This window comes from Chlamydotis macqueenii, chromosome 7 (assembly GCF_036417535.1).
Source record: "Chlamydotis macqueenii isolate bChlMac1 chromosome 7, bChlMac1.mat, whole genome shotgun sequence".
NCBI lineage: Eukaryota > Metazoa > Chordata > Aves > Otidiformes > Otididae > Chlamydotis > Chlamydotis macqueenii.
The window spans coordinates 20,602,043-20,619,262 of NC_141562.1; the positions used below are offsets into that span (position 1 = coordinate 20,602,043).

Sequence of the window (17,220 nt, forward strand, 5' to 3'; positions counted from 1 at the left end):
AATACAGCCTCCTTCCATATGCGATATGTTAAATCAAGATAACCAAAGTTATGGTTATTGCCTCTTACATTCTATGATTGATGTATTGTCATGTGCCATCTGAAGTTTTGAAACAGGACAAGCTCTTTGTACAGAAGGCTTTTTTTTCCCTACATTTACAGAGCTTTTTTTCCCCTTATCATCTGTTCTATATCATAAAGAAAACAGTATTTATGATACACTGCATTAGATTTACTTCTTTATTTTCTCTCATCCTTACAGGTCTCAGAGTGCTTGATATTTACAAGTAACTTGAAACTACATTAGATCTGAGTGTAAACCACAGAAGGAGGTTAATAGCATAAGACAGCACCACAGAAAACATAGCCACAAATGCCGTACCTAGTTCAAACCGAAAGCTGACTTCATAGGGTAAGACTACTAAAATCTGGTTCTTCCTACTGCTTCTAACTTAAGCATATTTATCATCATAGAAAAAACAAATGATCTTCTGTGATCACAAATAATAATAAAAAAGCAAGTTTTACCTTTCATCCAAATGCCTTAAACTAGCTCTAAAGTCTTGGAAACCTATCTGACTTTCTATTGTGTCTTCTTTCCATCATCTAAAATATGAATCTGCCTTCCATTGTGGAGAGCTGAAGGCCTTTAAACTATTAGTCATATTTCAAGGGGGTGAAACTGGAACTTTACACTTCTCTGCCTTACTGCCAGAATTGTCTACCATTGTTATTTTAGCAAAGGAATGAAGTAGTCTCTCTTTTGAACATCATGTATGCTAAAAACCTACACAAATACTACACCAGCAGAGAAACTCAAGCAGGAATTCTCAGCGACTTATCTGAAACAGGTTGACCAGATTTGCAGACAAACTGGTGCTCACAATTCAGGCTGTTATTTCATACTATTTTTGTGGAAAATCCTCAAGTTGCTTGCAAAAAAAACCAAAATGGACTGGGAAGAATATGCCAAGGTAGTGCTCAGTAAGCTTTTCACTTATCACACCACTCAGAAGTCCTTTTGTAAGAATAAAAGAAGTGTCACTAACTGAAAAGATGTGCAAGGTATTGCCTAGTACCAGTTTGTGATAAAACAATCAGAATAGATGTCTTCCTCAGTCTTCCGTCAAGCAAATACTTCTGTGGGCAAGTGTAAAGAACTGGGAGACAGGATCTTGCATTGATGCTTGGGTACCTTATAAGGTGCAACAGAAAATATCTATTCATTAAAGTATATAATTTCACCAGTGCTGAAAAATTAACTATTTGCCAATATTTCTGGATTCCTGGCAATGTTATGGTAATAATTATGTTGATCCATCTCACCTAAAAGATCAATTTAAGTTTTATCAAACGAAACTTCAGCTGTTGTCTCTTTCTGCTAAGAAATACTGTCTTGCCTTACAGGATACCTGTCATGGCTTAACTCTTCCTCCAAAACTCTCCTTCATTAGTTTTAAGATTAATCTTTCTCTGTTGTTCAGAAATCATTTGTCCTTCTTTCACAGGCTTGTACAGAATAAGCTGCAATACTGTGTTTTACCACAAGCAACCTCCTAACGAACAACTGTATAATAACGTATTCCTCAAAATCCATTACGATCTTCACTCTATGATGTCCAGTTAATTTAAGCAACAATTATGTTCTTCCACTGGTCCAGATAATCCCAACCTCTGTTAGCCCAGAGGCTAAAGTGACTGTTCTCACTCCAAAGCAGATAACAACGTTCAGCTCCCCAATCCTATCTCCTTGCAAGTTAGCTGTCGAGCACAAAACTCTTCTCATTTACTTTGTGATAATCCATGATATACTAAACACAACAGCAGACGAGTCCTTGAATTTTCACTTTAATTTCAAACACGTCTGTGCAACATTCAGACCACAGGTACACAGCAACTTGGGTTTTGGCCACGTAAAATTAATCTCAATCAAATAACAAATGTATGTTCTTATGTAGTCTATAAACAATTGTCTTATTTATTTTTTAAACTTACGTAAGTTATGCCAGAGGATAAGGGCAGAATGGCCCCTGGATGAGTATTACAAAGTTAATACATGCAAAAGCAGTCTCCTGTAATGCTACAGGTTATCAGAAGATGGAATTGTCATGAGATCAGATCAGCACTAATATATTCATAGAAAGAATGTATATTGAAAATAAATTCTAGACAAGAGTGTCGCCTGATCTGTATTTTATGTGACATATTTTCAGTGTAAAAGTGTTATTTATGCTAATAGATTAGTAGTAAACTTTTCTTGCAGAGATAAAGACAACTAGAGTGGGAAAGTTTGGGGTGATGCTGGTTTTTATTTATTTTTTTTTTTTAAACTTTACTTCAGTCAATAAGCTTGCTCTTCTCTGATTAAGAAACATCTAGGAAAAAAGTGTCCATGAGGTGAAGACCACATCAGCACTGACACTTGTTTAAAGCACACTGTAGCAGCTCTCAGAAGATGAGGCAATAGGGCAGAACTAGAGAACTGAACCTATCCAAAATGATTGCATGGTATCCAAATTTTTTAAATTTTAAATTGTTGAGTAGGCATTTGTTGGGAGGACAACCGGAAGGTGAGGTCCTGAAAACCTGACTATTCCTGCACATGGCAAAATTTGAGCCAGTCTGTCACATGCGTTAATTAACAAATACCCCAAAATAAGCACACATGATTTAATTTAGGAAGAGATGCGAGCATGTTATTGAGGTCAATAGGCTTAGGGCTTGAAAACATACCAATTTAATTGAACAACAGGAAGTTATTAGCACATTAGAGCCGGCTATTCCTTTTTTTGCCATGTACTGTAGCTGCATCAATTACCTCAGAATACATTTAATCAAGTGCAATTAAGCATCACATCATTTTAATGTTATTACAAGAAATTCAATAGAGAGAAATTTAAAAATGCTTTGCTGAATCCTGAAAATCCATTTAAGCATCTGAAATACAAGGCCACGGGAAAACAAAAACCCAAGTTTTCCTTGCTTTGTTCCTGCAAGGTACCATGGATTGAAACTTCAGACAAGTCAGGCTTGTCAGCTTAAGAAATGGAACAAGAACACACATATTAAGAGACTGGCCAAGAAAATTAAGACAGAAAAGGCACTGCTTGAAAATAAGAAAACCAACAAAGTAACACTGTCAATAGTGAGAGACTAGGTTATATCAGCTGACAGACAGATCAACTGAAGAGGAATTGCCTGTGCAAGCAAAATATATTAAATATTAGATCAATAACATATTGATGCATGAAAGTGTGAGGAAATAGTTCACCAGTACTAGAAGCATGCATCTGGTAATACAAGCAGTTTAGTCATGAACTTCTAGCAAGGATTACCATACAAGCAAAGCTCAAGCAAGAAACCTGTTACTATGATTAATTTGTTCAGGCAACGCTGGTCTATATCATAATATAAATGCACTCTTTTTGTCCAGTTTTCTAACAAATCTAGACAAGACAGTGAACTTTTTGTTCTTTTAAAACAAGCAGAGAAAGAGCACAAGCTTGCACAGAAACATTCAGGAACAGAGGATATATATTCTTTTTTTTTTGCTAGTACAAAAAAAAAAAAAAAAGAGAAGCTTCTGGAATTACAAAATGGATGGCAACCATTACCTTTTTGTTGGTATAAGAACCGGTTTCATGGAGAATGGCAACTCTAAATGGAGGCCACCAAGTGTGGAATTCTTTTACCCACTGATGCATCACAGTAGCTGGACAAACGATCACTGTTGGTCCCAATCCTTGGTACCTAAAAGAAAAGCATTCAAGAAAAAAAAACAACAACCCTTTAACATGAAATAAATACTCTATATGAAGTGACTCATTAAAATAAACGCATATTAAAATGGCCCACTTATAGTTCAAGTAGAATATGAGAGCTACGGAAATTAACTTTGTTTTTTCTGGAAGTCTGTTTTTAAAGGAAGATGAAAGTGGCACTGCTGTAAGAGCCTATCCACTGAACAGTTTATGGATGCATCTATCAAGATAAACCACAGAAAAAGAAAAGTTACAAACAATAAGGCATAAGGGAATGTCTTCTTGTGGTAACAGGAATCAGGTTTAGGTGACTTGTTTCTGTAAGAGAAAACAAATCATTAACAAACAACTGTTTTATTACTTCTGTTAAAAAGAATGTGTAGCTAGAGTCTCACAAATGGACTTACACACAGGTGTTCTGCTTCATGTTGGTAATATACTGTACTAATATCACCATAATTGACAGATAAGACAAGCACTCTAAAGCAACAGGATATATAATCCATGGAAGTTAAGGTCTGAGCTGAGTTTAAACTGTCTCTTAAGTTTCTGAGTCATAATGATGATTGTTTCTGAGAATTACTGAGGACGTTTGACACAAAGTCTTTCTGCATACTAAGTTCACAGCTACTCTTAAGGTTAAGAGGAGAAAAATCTCTCACACAACAGTCAAACAAGAAATATTACCATCACAAACAAATACCAACATTGTATAGGAAATACACTAAGCAGCGGTCACTAGTAGTTATTTTTCAAATATATTTGCTCTTTAAAAAACAGAACAAAATTACTTCGCAAACAAAGGCAATAGCTACCGTTATCACATACTGATCTGTGTCTGGCTGACTATGTGCTATTCAATTGGTAATAAATAAACAATTCTAAAGATCACAGTATACGTTCAAGATCACACGCACGTAGCTTCAACTATGCAACAAATCCGAATAACCACTCTTAAAAATATCTACAGAAAAAAAGCCAACTGCCCTTAAGAATATCTATAGCAAAAAAAGCCACCTTTCCCAGAATACATCAGTTTCTCATTCTTCATGGGTAGTAACAAATTACCTCTGTTTATTCCCCCGGTCTGTATCACAAGCTCACATGCCGTGTTTATCCAGGTTCTCTCTCCCCCTTCCTCAGCTTACACAGAAGAGTTCACACTTCCTGAAATCAATTTTCAGAAAATCTACTCCCCCTCCACTTAGTTGTGTGAAACCTCTTCTCTGTCTAGTCTGGCTCTAACAACTTTCCACTAGCCAACATTTTAGTCTTCTCTTGAGAGCTTTTATTTATTTATATGAGTCATCTAACTTCTTCCAGTCTGTGCTGTTTCACAAAACTAAATAAACCATGCACTTCTGCTTGCTACACTTAGGAGGCATCTTTCGTTCTCCTAATCACTGCAACAGATCTGCTCTGCTGCCCATCCAATTTATACTTTTTTTTTTCCCCTTGAACACAAGGTGACACTAATAACATTCCAAACCGAAGTCCTACTGGTGCCTTGTACCAAGATACTAGTACTGCCCTGTTCCCACCACAAATATATTGTCATAATGTATTCCACCCCTTTTTCACAGTTGTATTGTACTAATAGCTTATGGTCAATATCATATGTGATCAATATACCCAAATCTCTTACTTCTTCTGTTGCTTCTGGTTTATAAACTCCAAATTCACAGCACGTATCCTTTATTAGTTTTTATTTAATGGGATGTATTAGAATTGCAAATAAGATCTATTCCTGCAACTTACTACCAAGAAAAATGAAGCTGTAGTCATACTGTAGTGATCATCCTTAGGTACTCAAAAAATTAGCACAGGAAAACAAGTTGTACTATGACCAACTATTGCCAAGCACTGGCAAATTGTGCCTTCAAAATGAAACTGAAATGACAACTAAATCATAGTGAAAATAGAAGTACAGGCCAGCAAGAGCAATACAAATTTTCTGGGGCAATGGATTTTTATTTACGTAAGCACCATGGAAATAAATCTCTTTGCCACTCATAGCAGAGATTGAGCCTTAATGTTTAATGTGTATGATTGTATCTCAGTATCTTGAAAAGCACAGATAGTAAATGATCAGTGTATAAACTTTATGGCAGAGTTTCTCATCTGATCTCTCATATAAATGAAGCAAAGTCTGAAAGCTAACATCTTTGTTAAACAAAATCATCTATTTCAAAAGAAGCAAACTTGTGGACCTCTAAGTCCTTTACCAGGTTTCAATCTAGATACAGGCTAGAGATGGGTCACCTGAAGTTTGCTGCTGCTTTGTTTTTTTCTTGTGAATGGACCATTGGTCTGAAAGCTGTTGCTTGTTCCAACTATCTCAGCTTGTTTAACAAAAGACCTTCCCCTCTCCCCAGTAAATCTTGCTTCCCTTATATCCTTGCACCACCATAGCTGCAACACTTCTATTGAAACCTCAACACTTTGAGGTTGCATTTGGCTTTCCCCAGCTGTATGGCTCAAAAACTGTTAAAAGCGAGACAACATTTTAATTTTTGTAGTAGTTATACTCCATGTTACAAGGAGTTCCTTATTTCAGGTAGTCTTCAGGCTCCTTCAAAATCAGAAAGACACTAGAATCAGAAGCTGTTTATAAAATGAAATTTCTACTCATCTTATTTTAAAGCATACTTTTGCAGAAAATTTCACTTATAGAAAATAAAGCGGAATATTTTTAAGTATCAACAAAAGTGACCCTATTGTCTTAATACTCAAGCGCCTCCATATATGACAGTCTTTGCAATTCTGCAGTATTATCTCCACTTTACAGAAGGGCAGCTGAGGCCAGGAAAGCCCGCAGTACCAGATTCATACAGTAGTACGCTAGCTCCATCTACACATCAAGGTAATGAGATACGAGCTAGGCTGGAAGACATTTACACACCCTGCTTCTCAGACAGACTTACCAGAAGGTCTTCTGCTTACTAGACTACATGCCTTTCAAATAGAAGCTAGCTAGCCAGTGTTACTGCCTTCCTATTTCAGAGCGCAGATGGGGAAAATATTCGACTACGCAAAGATCAAATTGGTTAGAACCTCTAGCTTACAGCACACAAGCAAAATCAGAATAAGTGTCACCAAAAATAAAACCTAGTTTCCTACCATGGAATTACTATAATGATATTCTTAATGACATGCACCAGTCAAAAAAATGAAACTGAACACATTATCTTACATGCTGTAACTTAGGTGTGCAATTATATTTTGGCCTTTTCAAAGTTTTATTGTAGTTTCACTGCAGTTACCTTAGGTCTTAAGCTGTAACTGTGTAACAACGTCAAGAGATGTTCCTGAAGGATTTCAATCAACTCAGTGGTTCCCCCACTGGGGCAGGTAATATACCTACACAAAACAATCTGCACAGTAGCATCCTTAAATCAGGCAGCCGTATCAAAATCAACGGGTCTGAGTGATAGGGATCATGGAGTTGTTTATATAAAGGCTACAATAGGCAGCAACTGGAGTAAAGACAGCAATATATCCTCTTTAAAGCATTATTTTACAATTCATGTACATGCTGAACATAATTGAAATATGCATCTAAATAAAGTCAATTATTTTTGTTCAGTATAGTAGTGTAATATTTGCCTAATTGCATGTAGTAATTTACCTCAGGTAAACAAGCCAACAGAACTAGAAAAATCAAGTATTATTCATGCACGTATTTGTAAATCCAAGTTTTTTTTTCCAATAATTTCACTTAGGAGGAAGGAATTTTACAGCATTGTACAGTAACAAAAAAAAGCATAAAAGATTTTGTAAGAAAAGCTAGTCACTCTAATGTAGTTTTGAAAAGCAGTAACAGAAAAACAGCAGATGGAAACTCCTCTGTATAAGTTAGTTTGGTTTTTTTTTTTTTTTTTTTTTTTTACTATTACTACTGTTTTTTTGGCATGCATAATTCCCTGCCAATCAGAAACTCTAACTTTCATTGCAAATCAGCGTGCTACTTCCTGTAAAGCATTTACCTGGTGGCTTGCCAGAACAAATATTTTAATGTAAAATTTAGATATAATACCTTTAGTTCCATTTATTAATTTAAAATTCCATATTGTGTAAACTATTGATATTAATGTAATTGAGTTTGTAAACAATCCATTTGTGGAAGCTAACCTTAGACACTGTATTGACCCAAAATATCTAGTGTGGCTCATCTGCAAAATGAAGCATCAATGCCTGGAATTCATTAAAAGTGTTACATGTTTAATTTTTCCTGCCCTACAGCTCCATTGTCTCGTAAAATTTTTCCTTTGATGTCCCCCACTAAAAGAATTAAAGGAATATTGTAATTGAAATGTCATTAATAATTCACAGGACCCTCCTCCACCAGCAATACATCTGATGAAATATTAATTGAACTCCACAGACTGACAGTCTGCAGAGGAGCACTTGCCTGTAATTTGAACCACGAGTCCTGATCTTGCTGTAGCTCAGACCTGCCAAGAAGGCAATTATCTGGATGGTCTTGCCCAATCCCATCTCGTCTCCCAGAATTCCTCCTGCCTGCTGGCAGTGCAATTCCCAGAGCCACCTAACACCTGTCTGCTGGTACCTAAAACAAGGAAAAAGAAGATGGCAAATGTTTGATAATACAGATCATAACAGAAAGTACTCATGAATTAATCATTTGGCAAGGTTCTGATACCAGTTACAGTAACATGCTGGATGTGTGTTTTACATGAGTGCTGTATTTACTAGGTCGTACATTTTTGATGCGCTCAGATATTACATGTGACTTTCATTCTTTATGCAACAGTAAAACATTTCTAATTAAACTGATAGTCATGGTAATTAGAGGGTATTTTATTTCATATATATTTTAAGTGTTAAAAACAACCTGGAAAGCTACTTTAACAAACCATTATCTTTTCAGAAAAGATGACATGTAAGGGTCTAGTAAATTCTATTATTGGGAACATATACCTTGAACTGAAGGAAAAGCTTGACTTGTAAGAGGTACAGACGTTATACTCCACTGTGAAAACTGATCACATCTGCCAAAGCATGCTTTCTTTTTACATAAATTCATTTAATAATATTTAGTCTCTTTCAATGAAGAAAAAAGTCAACAAGGCAAAATGTTTTGGAAGGCAAAACAATGGAAACTATTCCAGTGAACAAGATGCAGCAGAGTATTGAATTGCAAGAGTATGAAGGCAGCTTCTATTCCCAGTCATTCACTGGAAATTGTATAAGCAAAAGTGTAAAATACATTCCAATTTAAAAGAAGTAGACTAGAAAGCAAGATTTACAATGGCAAGCTGAAAAGGAGGAGATAAGATGCTGGACTGAGAATCACTTTAGGTCATGCTTTTTTTATAATTGTATGAAATAGTGATACCAGTAGGAATAACACACGTGTGTGGGTTAAATTGAGAGCAGAACAGAAAGAAATAGTATACTTAAATTATAATTTAAAATTTAAATACAGGTTTCTGCACTTCTATGCCTTGTAACTTAGAGAAAGAACAAGGTTACTGATACAATTTTCTTCATAGCATGCATTCCTCGAGCACAGCAAAGAGCAAAACTTTTTTTTTTAAAATAGGAATTGTTCATTTTAGGGCATTGTCTTGTGTACATTTCAAAATTCTGTTTCATACTTTGAACAAATAATATTTAGGACTACTGACAGCTAATGACAGTAGTGTCTACAAAGTACTATTAAAATCAATTTATGAAAAGTTCTGTATGGATTTAGAGAATGCTAACGGAGACAAATGGCTTGAGTAGTTAGAAAAAGATGATCAAAGAATAAATCTAATGGTTCAGACATCATACTATCTGCTAGTGTCTCACACGCATTACACCAAGAAGCCCTTAAAACTCCCCTTTTATTTGAAATTAATTCACCTTAAAAATGCAGCAATCTAAAAACAACTACGAAATGGCTTGCAGGATTAGCTATAATTGGGTAAGATGCTACCATTACTACATTTGATGAAGACAAAAGATTTTGACGGAAATATTAAAGAATTGGAGAGAATCCTAATTCCAGTCAGAAGCTGCTCCCCTAGACTAATGTCCAGCATATCTCTTCATAAGACAACCATTCAAGAACTTCCTGATATTGTTTTGTATAATTTCTCAGGATTCCATCTAGTGCTTAAAAGCATCTTTCTCCCTCTCTGCCCTTCTCCTGAGAAAGTTTCACAGTACAGAATTAAGTTTGTGAAAAATTCTGCTCCAAGGTTATCTAAATATTAAAAAGATGCAGGTGCTTTCTTTGTATAATCATATAAACATGCAATAATTGCAAGTATGCATAAGCTGAACAAAAAAAATCTGTCCCCAATAACTTTTATGGTTATATGGAGAGATAAATTATTTTTAATCTTATGCTTCCATTGCACCAATTGTTATGTTTTGTTTTTCACTCTAAAAATACTGTAGAAGTAAAACAAAAATGTGGCCTGATCTTCCAAAATAGTTATGTTTGGACTGTTTTTCACATGAGCAATCATGTTGTGATGCATCCCTCAAAATTCACCACAGTAGCTAGCAAAGGTTAGTTGCATTGTTGCTGAGACAAAACTGCATTTCAGACCTATCAGGGAAATCACACACTGAAAGCAAATAATGAAGAAACTTAGTTTCTTGTTTATACAGGCAGCATTCCCTCAGGCTGAGTGCAGACAGTATAAGGCAATGTTTGTAAGTCAGCCTTGCTCACTATGTTTGGTTTTGTTCCACAGCAGCACCAACCATATTCTTGCTGAATGTTCCTCAAAGCAGACAAGTATATACGACAGAGATTGTCCACTTGAACAGGCTTACCAAAGAACACACTTAAGGGTGTACTATTTCTAGTGTGAGCTAACTTCTTTGGAATTCAATTCATCTATGCAGAAAGATCACTCGTAGTATACTGCTATACACCTCCTTAGGTCAAAATACTTTCATGTTTTGTACTAAATTTGCTCAGAACTCTGAGTTTAATTCCTGTTTACTATGGGCCTTCCTACATTGGAGATTTCAGCATGTAAGTTACAAGTCAGACAAATCATTAAACTCAATTATCTTTCTAACCACTTAGGAAGTTTCACCAACTGACTCATGCTTGCAGGGATACCCTTCATTAGTGAGGCTGACATCTCTAAGATTAATTCTTAGTTGTCTGCCCTATTTCAATTCCCTTTGAGTTGCTCTGACCACACATCCGTTCTCAGGATGATTACTTCTGGAGTACCTCTGCATAAACAACTGGAGACCACATATTGGCTGGGCATGGTCCTGGCAACTAAGTTATTAATTCAATTCCATTTCAGAGCTAGTGCTTTCCTTCTGAGGAACTGCAGGACAACAGTAATAATTTCTTTGAGGTTAAGAGTAAGTGGTCCTGTTGGAAGGGATACCACACATGCCTGTTATGAACCAGGGCTTTTTACTATACTAATTGTACGACTTTATAGAGGTAGCTTTTGAAAGAGAAGATGTTTTCCTGCTGTGCAAAATGTTGCAACAAAAATGAGTTCAAGCCTATTATGCATGAAAGTTAAGGGAGAGATTATGGATGAAGTTAACTTGTCAGCTGTAAGCTTGTTTAGGCTGCTTTTTGTAAAGAGCTTTTTGATATGAGCTTGAGAGTGTCACTGTGCACCATGGTCTCAAAAAACTGAGACAGAAAACAGTGTCGTCCAAATCTGTAATCCAGCATTAAATAACTAAAGAATGAGTTGTAGAGTGTTTTCCATCTGCTAAAGGAATTAAGAATGCCCTCACCATATTTTAAAGTTCTATGAGGCAAAATGTTCAAGACTATTTTATAATATGAATTATAAGTAGTTACTCTGAGTAGACTTTGAGTAGTTATTTAAATAAAAAGTTGTCTATATTTTTTACTGGCAGAAAATTTCACTCACTCTACACAAGCAGAGAAGCACCTACATTTCTTGTTTTTGTTTATCACAACTTGCCAACACCTTGTTCTTCAAAGTAAAGTTATTCTACACTCCACACTCGAATTAAAAGAAAGCACTTATCAATAAAAGAAATAATTGAGCTTTTGAATTTGTAGTTTAGCTAATACACAGTTAGAATATTCACATCAGCCAGTTATTATCTGTATTTTCATGGAACTGTATTTTGTACTTTTAATAAATTAGTATCTTTGAGGTTTGATCCTGGAGCCTTTTTTAAAGAAATAACCCAGCAGAAACAACTGAAGTAAAAGTTGAGACATCATTCACTGAAGTAAAAGTTACAGCAAAGAGCATCTAGAAGTCACCATGACTGTTACTACTAATATTATTAACAGCATACAGTAGCATAATATTAAAATAAAGTACACAATACATACTTAAAAAGTTTTTTGAAGAGAAATCCTGGTACTTTGAAACCCTCTTCAAATTCAGTATCACTTTCTTCAGAAAGTTCCTCGGCTGTTTGATGTTCTTTGTCCTTCAAACGTTCTTTTTGCCACCTCCTAGAGGGACACAAGGAGTCTACATTCAATTATTGCACAGAAAAGGTATTATGTGGAAATGACATTGAATTTTTGATCAGGTAAAAACCCAACAAAAAAGCATTCTCTGATGTTATGATTTAAATAATTCTTTGGAGGACAGAACTAATTATGCAAGTAAATGTTCAAATATCTGACATACTAAAAAGCGTGTACACTCCTGACTATTTAGTTATACGCCTTCAGAGTTTTCTACCTAGTTACAATTTTCTATAAGCAGAAATACTAACACAATGGAATCAACAGTTAACACCATCAACAAATCCGGCTACCTTAAATTCCTAAACCTCCACAAAAATCCCCACAAAAATATCAATAAAGTTTAGGTATTCCAAAGCTATTTTATTAATTTAACAAAATACTTCCTTCACCTAGAGAAATGTGCAGCAGTATATAATCTCATACAGAGAACTCATATGGAAACATCACCATCTTTGGGGTGACATGCTCCAAATCTGTTAAGCAGTCACTATTTAGAGAATGAGTGGTTTTTAGGTTTTGAAATTTCAGAGTGATTTGTGATCTGTAGCCTAATCTTATTTGGACTCTAGGGGGATTAGAGAATTACCTTCCTGTCCTGTCATTCCTGCCCTTTTGAAAAAGTACTAAAGCATCTCAACATTCAAGGAAGTTATGGACTTACATTTTAGTGACCTGAAAACTTGCAATAGTAAAGTGTATGCTACTGCTAGCTGGGTAGATAGTAACCAATGAAGGGCACTTCACTGACAGTTTCGGTTTTGCTGGAATTCTCCCATGAAATTGTCATTCACTGCAGGCACACTTTATGCGATATACAAACTGACAAAACCCCTACAGAAACTGGCAAGCTATAGAACAGATGAAAGATATCCTTGTTATTGTTCTGCATGCAGTGTAAGAACAGTCAGATTTCATCTCATGAAAAGGCTGAAGGAGAAGGAGACCCAATAGTTTAGAAGTACCTGGAATATAAAACATGAAGACTAAAATTGTTCAGGTCCCAAAGAACTATAAATAGTAGTGATGGGATGAAAAACAAATGGAAAATTCAGGCCAGAAAAAGTAAATCAAGTCACCCAGCACTGAAATCTACGGCATTAAGTGACAAACAGCCTCCCAGGTGAGATGCAAGAAAAATAATGTGTCCAGTCTTTTAACTCTACACTGAAGAAATCCTGGACAATGCACTCTAGAATAGTCCTGAGGTAACTGTATGGAGGAGGACTTAACAGGATGCAACAACTTTCCAGTGTATCACCACTTTCTGAATGACAAACATTACAGGTGAGTGAATTATCCATTTCCCTCACAGTAACGTTTCCACATTATACAAATGGCTTCTTGTTAGCTTAGGTTGCCTCTGTAGCAGAAAAAAAAAAACACAAAACAAACAAAAAAACCCCCAAAAAACGCAGGATAACAGATTAACAGAGCTGAAAAAAAAAAAAACCCCAACAAAAACCCAAAAGCCCCAACCCCCTTCCCCAAGACACACTCCATTTTCTGCAAAAAAAAAATTTTGAAACTGTTTAAAAAGGTGAGAAAATTCACGTTCATTTAAAAATTTTTTTTTAGTTATTTATCCCAATTTTTCTGTAAAGCTCTGTATTGCTTTCAGGCATTCAAAGATAAACTGCATCTAGAGGTTGACATGCAAACTGTATTTCATTTCGAGCCTTGCTATGCACAAACCAGTATACTTTTAAGCTTATGGGCTGAGTGCCTTATGTTTTCAAACCTACTAGCTCAAATTTATCCACATCAGGAAAAAGCAGCATAATCATAAAAATGTTAGTTAATTTCTGGCCCAAAGTTGACAATATAATCTGCTACAGAAATACATATCCTGACTTAACTAGCTAAAACGAGGGAGATAGAAGTCACTGTTAAAATTTCTCTCAAACAACTGCCCGTAAGACAACTACCACGTCTGATATTTTGCACTTTCAACCTGCCAAACAAAGCCAAAGATGCTATAAAACATCTCAAGTGTTGCTCCAAGTCTTTAAGACTTCAGCCATGCTGCTGTCCAGCTCAGTCATGTTAAGTGCAGACACGACTGGCACAGTGTCATGTACAGTACCATAACTCCTTCCAGGCTGATACGAGAAGGGAGTTCTATACTAGAAACAATTTAAAATAAAATTTGATTCAAGTTTTCTATTGTATACACATCAGTGAATGAAAAAAAACAAAACCCATGCAATGAAGGTCTTGTGATCCCCTCATATTTTTTTAACTACATAAGCAATTCTGGGGGCAATTAAATCAACATTGCCCATTGTCCTAAGGACACTACTCTACCTTCTCTGGTATGAAATAAGGTGAAAACACTAAAAGAGACTCTTCTTGCTGATTCAAAATCATCTTCCATAGGATGTGCAAACTCATAACAAGACTTAAGCTCAAGCCGTGTTTTCTCCAGTGGCAGCATTAACTGAGTTTCTCTTGTCTTCCTGACCACTTACTTCAGTGAAACTTGTTGAAACTTCCACTTAAAGGTTTCTGAGTCTCTGGCAAAGATCTTAAAAAAAAAACTTGGGTTAGGAACAAGAGAACAGGGGAGAAGTTCAACACTTCAGATACAAACAACACAAAGCTAATTATGACAGGTTTCTAGATAAGCTTTTCACCAGTATCTTCCGAGAAAATACTTTCAGCCTGCCTTTATGGAGCCAGTCACAAATTTGGAACTGTGATACTGTTTTGTAAGTGAAAATAAACACTGCCATTTCCAAATATACACAAGTTACAATAATTGCCAAAAACGACTGCAGTCATAAAACAAAGACAACACAATGCTGGACAGGTTTAGACAGCCAGTTTCACTGGAGTATACTTTGATCTCTTAGTCAGGAAGTTTTCACAAGCAAAAATTATAATGGAGGGAAAAAGCAGCATACGCAGGGGAAAAAAAAGATGGACAAAGATAGTCTTCAGTTTTCAGATTAAAAACTGATTAGTTGCTAATGTTTAATTGGATTGTTCTTATTTCATTAGATGAAATCATGTATCCAGTTACGTAGTAAAAAAAATAACTTACTAAAAATACATAAAGTTTTCCTCACAGAGGAACGGAAATCTCTATCTTAGGCTATCAGTCTGTTAAATGTTTAATTTAGGAAAACAACACTCATGCTCTGGGGTCTAGCAGGCAAACAGGATACATTCTAGAGGCACTGCACAAAAATACATTTATTTTTGTTTACTACTACAATGTTGTGATACCAGGCACAGACAGTCAATTATTCTTCTGCGTTCCAGAAAGATTAAAAAATTATTCAAATTGACAAATGCTGTCAGTCACTGATTCAGACTGTGTCATTGCTGGAACAGAGACATGTCAGAACTTGATTATTTTATCTGACTTGGTTATGACAAGACTCAAACCAAGGAAACCAAGACTCCTACTCACCACACTAAAATCAAAACAATTGTAGATTACAAAGCTTCGAAAGTGACAGCTAGGTAAATAATCCATATTAAATGCAAGCAGGGCAATAATTTTGTACAAAAGTTTGCTTTTCATTCTATATTCCAATACGAATTGCCACTAGCCAACGCCGGAGCTTCAGTCTCTCCTGGGAAGAAACAGATTGCCCTCTAGTGTACATTAGAAAAAGTGATATTGAAACAACCAAGAAGAAACGTTTCTGAGGTTAGCTCGTAGCTGGCCAGGAATTTAGGCAAGTCACCTTAATATAACTACTATATTTTCTGCAAAAAGTGTGATCAATGTTAGGATTTCTCTTAAAATTATTACACATCTAGAAAATACATATGTCTAGAATTTGAAATAATAAATCCTGACCTTAATTTTTCTAAAGAAAAGCTAATTTTATACATGCTGTTTCTGTTTATTTACTGAAGTGTACAATTGTACAAGCTGTAGTATTGAAGGCTCTGAAACTACTTCTCTTCTGAAGGTCTGGAGGTTTTTTCCCCTCAATTAACTGTTTAAAGAAAAAAGCAGCGATTTGTTGTTACCACTAACAACTTTCAAAGTTTAAAGAAGCTATTCAGTTTTTGAAAGGCTGTGAACTTAATTGCATTAAAATATTCTACACTAAAACTTCATTATTTTGTTTAAAAAAGTGTAAGTATCTAAATGGCTGAAGCAATGGGAGGACAAACATTATTTGCTAACCCAGATCAGTCAGTTATCAGTCTGGTCTTGTACGTTTCTCCAGAAGTTAAAACTTTGGAGGGAGAAGCAGCAGCAGCTCATATTTAACTTAACTACACAGTAACACATTGACCATTTGGTCAATATATTCCTTATGCACCTCAGTGAAACATCATTAGTATGTCTAAACAATTAGAAAATACAAGTTTTAGTATATCACCAAGGTCTTTCGAAAAGAAAAGCATGACCTTTGAGAAATCTAGTTTATGTTGTCCATGCTTGCTGACATAAATACAATTTTATCCTGTAAGTGCAGTATAAAAGTCATATATCATACAATTAAATCTTTCTTAATATAAGAATGTATTCAGATACTAAGCCCACTTCCCACTTATTGCTATACCCTAGAAAGAAATTTTGCATCCAAAACAGTCATGAGCACAATTTGACTTTTTTTTTTTTTTAAATACAGTCAGGAACCAAGCTGAGTGTTTAATATAGTTTGCATTTGTGAAGCACAATATGTTTTCTATTTTAGACAGCTAAGAATCCCTCACAGATTACTTCAATTTGCTAAATTGAAGCATTCAGCATTACTTTTTTGATGTAACTTTTTATTGTCTATATGGGTGGATTTAATTGGTACGTCCTAACATGAAATACATGCAGTTAGTACCACAAGTCTCTGTAAGTAAATTAAGACTGATGTAGACAATTATACACTTGAGCTTAGAATGAAAGGTGTACTCAGTGAGTGAGCCAAAATACATCTTAATTCGTGCCTTGGCTTTGTCATTTTAAAAAGCAGTTAGGATGCTCTAAGAAAGTATCTTTCAGGAAAGGTAGTATTTCATCATTTTTTAATTTATA

The 17,220-nt window shown here is 35.4% G+C and overlaps 1 protein-coding gene across 1 annotated transcript in view; it reads right to left on the reverse strand.

Annotated features, from left to right (window-relative positions):
• The window catches only part of ERCC6 (ERCC excision repair 6, chromatin remodeling factor), a 49,060-nt gene that overhangs the window by 18,444 nt on the left and 13,396 nt on the right, over positions 1–17,220 (reverse strand). Inside the window, exons 7-9 of the mRNA XM_086752765.1 lie at positions 12,078–12,203; positions 8,172–8,330; positions 3,614–3,749 (exon numbers count right to left, since the gene is read on the reverse strand). Coding sequence (XP_086608891.1) covers positions 3,614–3,749; positions 8,172–8,330; positions 12,078–12,203 — 421 coding nt within the window. The remainder of the gene's footprint in view (positions 1–3,613; positions 3,750–8,171; positions 8,331–12,077; positions 12,204–17,220) is intronic.